The sequence below is a fragment of the Fundulus heteroclitus genome, chromosome 14, assembly GCF_011125445.2.
Source record: "Fundulus heteroclitus isolate FHET01 chromosome 14, MU-UCD_Fhet_4.1, whole genome shotgun sequence".
NCBI classification, from domain to species: domain Eukaryota; kingdom Metazoa; phylum Chordata; class Actinopteri; order Cyprinodontiformes; family Fundulidae; genus Fundulus; species Fundulus heteroclitus.
Genome location: NC_046374.1, coordinates 27,247,397 through 27,253,396, shown reverse-complemented (window position 1 = coordinate 27,253,396; position 6,000 = coordinate 27,247,397). Strand labels below are relative to the sequence as shown.

The following is a 6,000-nucleotide window of genomic DNA, read 5'->3' as shown; positions in this document are numbered from 1 at the left end:
GACGGCTACACATCATCTCCCCTTCCGGACCATCATCATACACATTTTGTTCACATTACAGTATAACTTGATCTTTGGTTCAGATGTTTATATGGTGCATCCTGCATTTGTCCACTGCCAGGGTCTGTGTGCATTAACCCTCTAACTCAGGGGTGTCAAACTCATTTTGGTTGAGGGGCCGCATTCAGCTTAATCTGATCTCAAGAGGGCCACACGAGTTAACTCATTGCTAGATTAAATAGAACTAATAAATGTGGACTTGTTGATTTTTATATTAAGTTAATTTCACTTTTACACAATATATTATGAATAACCTCAGCGTTTTTAAAAAAAAGTATGTGCAATTTCAACAATACTTTTACTCAGTTAAACATTTACTTGTGCATTATGCATAAGAACTGATCATAGTGATTATACAATGTTGAAAAACATTTATTCACATTTTTTTAAACTTAAAAAGACTGTCCTGCATGACAAAATACATCAAACAGATATAAATTAAGAAATGATTTGAATTTTTCCACAACTGAAGCTTAATATGCTAAGTAAAACACAGCGCCCCTCGTGGACAATATAGGAACTGCATATTTTCAATTAAACGAAGTACATGTTTTTTCAATAATTGTTTTATCGTTCTCTTCCTTTTATCTTGTCCACTTGTGAAAGTCAAATCTGATGAGCTCTTTGTGGCATCTTATTGCCACATTGCCAGACAGGACACTGAAAAAAAAAAAAAAAAAAAAAATTTTTTTGATAATGCATTTAGCCACAGGGCCGGACTAAATTGTTCGGCGGGCCGGATCCGGCCCGCGGGCCGTATGTTTGACACCCCTGCTCTAACTCCTATCTTGACCTGTGGACTGCCACACACACACACATTTTCCTTAGATGCATGTTAAAGCACACTCTTTAACCATTGTGACAAGAATACATTCATTGTGAGATATGTAAGCACACCCTTCAACTATTGTGACAAAAATACATGCATTGTGAGATATTAATCCACTACATCGTCTAAAGAAACAGAAAACAAAATGCAACGTCAACAATTTTTTCAAGCAATTATGTTTTAATCCAACAAATTAATAACTTTGCTTTAAAACATTTTACAATACAAAACAAACACAAACGCTAATTATTTAGAACACCGGCGCATCTTCACAGAAAAAACAAAGTATTTTACCACAAGTAAACATTTCATACTCACTGGATTAAGTCTAAAAAATATATATAAAAACTAGAACTTTTCTTATAAATGCCAGTGACTCCTAAAAAAAAACCAAGATAAAAACAAATCTGTGTATGAAGATAATGTTCTGTCGGCAACAAGGTGCTGAATTTGAAAAATCGTCCAATGCTTAAACAAATGTATCCAATGTGAAAGAGAGACAGCTCTTCAATCAGAAAGACGTCCCTTCAGAGCGTCATGTAGGGGGTGCCCTGACATTTTTCTGGAAAGTGGAAGGAAAACCAAAAACAAATAAGCAGTCATCATAAACCACAGTTCATTTCTGGAGCTTCATTAATCAGCACAATAAAAATAATATTGTTTAAAACTAACAGGTGTAGAAAACCAGCACAGTCGACACACACATAACCCAACTAGTGGTGCGCTGACATGACATTTTGGGGCTGACACCAGATATTAATATCCTTGTGTATATTTCCTTATTTTATTTTATTCACCGACATTGTTCCAATGTAAAAAGGTTGCGGTTCTCAGCTCATTGTGTAAAACCACCAGCAGCAAACATTTAATCGTAGTTTCATTGTTTACAACGGCAGGGCGGCCATCTTGTTTTACAAACACGTCCCACGGCTTGGATTTGGTTGCTCTTTGAATTCAGGTCAACTCCCAGATGAAATGCTTCACATATTATATGTGTTATGTAAACAGGCTGGAGACTTTTCAACTGTTAAAATTACTTACTTTTCCACTGTGCAATATCTATTTAAATAGGTATTTACTCTTAATTTTCTAGTCTTAGAAAAAAAAAAGAACAAACAAGTCTAGTGTAAAATTAGCTCTAGAAACACTTTAAGCGCTTTCATTGCTAATAATTGTGTGTTTGCCACACTAAACATCCCCACTGTGGGACAATAAGGAAATTCTTATCTTAGCTTAATTTTTTTGTGAAAGAACAAGACGAAGAAAAAAAAAATGTATTCATTGGATTTGATATAATAAAATCAGATTTTATTTTTAAGCCTTATCGCCCAGCATTAGCCATGGAAAATAACTAAAGTAGATATGAGCTTTTAAATTAAACACATTTTATTTGTTGAGTTGTACTGGACAATAAAATTAACAAGAAGTTGTAGAAAACATGGTTGGCTTAAAATAAAATTTTCCATGAATGTATTACCCCAGAATATAAAATGCATGCCCCCCCCCCCCCCCCCCCCCCCCCCACCCCCACAACAGATGTTTTTTGCTGTGTTTTCTCACCGACGGGGTTTCTAAGGTTTGAAAGGAGGACGTCTGACATCAGGGCGACCGAAGCGAGAGCGAGATCTCTTTGCCTCAGGTCCAGAAAACTTCATCTTTCGTTTGTTACGTACTAAAACAAAAAGCAGAGTAAAAAAATTTATTAAAAACATAGTACATTTGAACAACTTTTAAGTCTAAATACCAACTTATCGTTTCCAAACAAACCTACAACTCTTCTCCAAATAAAAAGGTTCTTGAGAATCTTTATCCTTTTTTAGATAAAAACAATAGTGTAAAGACAAAACACAGTAATGAACAGTTTTGTTCATTTTGACAGCTAATTTCCAATTATTAAAGGTAGCGGCCTGTACCTAATATGCAGACGAGTGGTCTGAGAAATAAAGTGGTGCAGGGTGTCTGCTCGCAGTCCGACCAGAAACTGGGTCTTAAATTCTATTGAGCATCTCTTAAGAGATACATTTTATTTTTATTTTTAAATGGTCCAAACTGACCAAAGATAGGTGTGTCAAGCTTGTATTCAACAAAACTGGAGGCTGTAATTGCTATCAAAGGATGTGAATACTTATGTACATGGGATTTATTACTTTATCTTTCAGAAATAATTATTTAATTCATTTTGGAATGAGGCCATAATGTAACTAAATATGTGCTACTAGAAGAATTTCAGTCCACACTATGGGGTTAGAGAACTGTCAGTATGAACGTAAGCATAGGTATCAGAATTTGTAAATCTAAGTCAATAAATGTGAATATATCTAAGATTTGTATTTGTTCCTGGTTGTCAACTCGCACGTGTGACATCAGATGTTTCATCTATGAGAATACAAGTTACAATTTAGCAAAAATACAAGTACAAATCACAAATCTACAACCCATGATGAAGCTATTACACTCCCTACCAGGTGGTGGCAGTAGTGACATGTGACAACAGACATTTAATCAGCGGAAAAAAAGGTGCTGTTTTCTTTGTCTTCTTTCTCTTCATCTTATTTAATGGTGATTGTTAAAAAAAAAAATTAACATTACCGCCACCCACTGGTAAGGAGTGTAAAACAGCTTTTTCAGGGGGTTGAAGATTTGTACTTGTAAATTTGGGATTCGTACTCGTAAAATTTAACTTGTACTGTTGCAAAGCTGTAACTAACTTCTATTCGTAACTCGGATTCTCACAGGTGAAACACGTGATATCACATGTCATGAGTGGACAGCCAGGAAAAAGTATAAACGTATTCACGTTAATTGACTTACATTAACAAATTCAGAAACCTACGCCTACGTTTATATCGACAGTTATCTTTCCCCATACAACACTCACATCTTTCCAGCATCAGTCCATCAGGATTTGACCCTCGCACTCTGGTCGACTTCCTCACTGTGACAGAAGACAATAAACCAATTAGCTTTCATCATGTTGAGAGCGTCGTCCAGCTGCAGCTCCATTTACTCACCAGGAGCCGGTCTGGTTGTCTTCTTGGGCTGACCTCTCCTCTGGGTTGCTTTAGCTACAGATTTGACCTCGGCGCTCTCTGTGGGGGTTTCTTTCTTTTCCTGCGACTGATTAGTTTCTACTGGCGTCTTAACAGCTGCTGAAGATGAACGGGTACGACAACCTAAGGAAGAAGAATAACCCATAAGTTACATGAGGAAAAACCTGAGAAACGATGTAAAGCACCAACTTGGACTAATTTATAGAGTAAAAGGCAAGCAAAAATTTTATTTATTACAATAAAAAATGAATTCCTACATTGTTCTTAGCTTCAAATAACTGTCTGCATCTCATGTTTATGGAAAATCTAAGAATTATTTCAAATATTTGCTCATTTATTGACACTGGATCAAAAATAGTTTTTATAAAAAGTTGCCAAATCAGCTTTACTGGCACAAAATCTGACTTCAGGTCCACTTTTCTCTAAATGTACAGACATTTCAAATCTAAATTTATAAATTTGGAGTGAAATATGTAGGATTTTTAATTTTGTATACTTACTAAAGGCAGATAATAATGTAGCATTCCATGGCATTACAGAATCCACTACCAACAATCACTAACTAGATAATGGCAGCAACTTTTCAGATACTTCTAGCAATTTTCTTTAAAAACGTGATTAGCAACAACGACTTTTAGTGACTTTTTTTTGTTTTAATGGCGACTTTACCCAAAGCACCAGTCTTTCTAGAGTCACTGTATTGAGGCAGCAGCAAGAGCTTCAATGAGTGTTCTTACTTCCCTCAGTACTGTCTCACAGGCACACCACAGCTGCTGCTGCCTCGTCACGTAAAAGTAGTATTTTTTTTGTCTCTAAAACTGTTGAACTAAAATAATTCCCTGAATTGAATTTGATTCACACACGGCTTTAATCACTTATTCACCTCGTTCACTTTGTGTGCCTCTGATAACCGTCTTTTTGGTGCTGTTTGTTTTATTTAGAGAGGATTTAGGCAATGTAATAAAATTCATTAATCATTTTATAAAAAAGTCATTCATAGTTCCATAGATATTTAATCACTTTTTTAATAACTTTTTTGTCTTCGCAAAAATCCCAAATGTATGAACAAATATGCAAATTGTCATACGATGACAAGTCAGAATCCAGGACAAGGATAGAAGACTAGAGCTACGTTTCTGCAAGAAGTAGCTCCATGTTCACACTGCAAAATAGGAACTAAAAGTATCTTTCTTGAAATGAGTGTATTTTTCCTTGATTTCAGCAGGTAAATAAGATTATTTGTATGTTGTATATTCCAAAAATTGTGATTTTATTTTCTATCCTGGTCTTGACCCTGTCACGGCAACTAACTTTTTCTTTGCTTCTCTGTTTAGGAGTAAATAAAACAAAGCTCTTCCTGTACTAATGTATTTCCTAATTAGATTTCAATATTTGAAGAGGTACATTTATCATTTATCTGTGTTAAAAAGCCAACTTTCTGCAACCAACCAGTTGTAATCCAACCCGCAAAGATATTTCATGACCAAACAATAGAGCAGCTGCTTTCCTAACTTCCTGTATGAAACAGCTGTGGCACAGTGACGATATCTGATTTAATGGAAACAGGGGGAGAAGATTTCTTGATAGTTTATTTAGTTTCCTTAGCAAACTTAATCATTTGACGTTCTGTTAACTGTGACATCATCCAGAGAAGACGGCTCACCCGCTACTACCATCTAATGTAGAACAGATTACTGGATCAATGTGTGCTTCTGTGCTTGTTTGTCTCTCTTGTTGTGTCTCTGTTCTGTCTTCTGTAACCCCCAGTGGGTCGAGGCAGATGACCGTTCACACTGAGCCCGGTTCTGCTGGAGGTTTTCCTTCCCGTTAATGGGGAGTTTTTCTTCCCACTGTCGCTTCATGCTTGCTCAGTATGAGGGATTGCTGCAAAGCCATGTATAATGCAGACGACTCTCCCTGTGGCTCTACGGTTCCCCAGGAGTGAATGCTGCTTGTCGGGACTTTGATGCAATCAACTGGTTTCTTTATATAGGACATTTTTGACCAATCTGTATAATCTGACCCAATCTGTATAATATGATTGAACTTGATTTTGTAAAG

The 6,000-nt window shown here is 36.1% G+C and overlaps 1 protein-coding gene across 4 annotated transcripts in view; it reads right to left on the bottom strand.

Annotated features, from left to right (window-relative positions):
* Positions 1–929: 929 nt before the first annotated feature.
* LOC105935949 overlaps positions 930–6,000 on the bottom strand; it is a 44,711-nt gene continuing 39,640 nt past the window's right edge. For 3 of the 4 annotated variants that reach the window (XM_036146637.1, XM_036146639.1, XM_036146638.1), the window contains 3 exons: positions 3,901–4,062; positions 3,768–3,824; positions 2,450–2,561 (listed from right to left, as the gene is read on the bottom strand). In XM_036146637.1, coding sequence (XP_036002530.1) covers positions 2,461–2,561; positions 3,768–3,824; positions 3,901–4,062 — 320 coding nt within the window. In that variant the 3' untranslated portion in view covers positions 2,450–2,460. Of the gene's footprint in view, positions 1,452–2,449; positions 2,562–3,767; positions 3,825–3,900; positions 4,063–6,000 lie in introns of those variants that run through there. The other variant, XM_036146640.1, reaches the window with a different exon arrangement.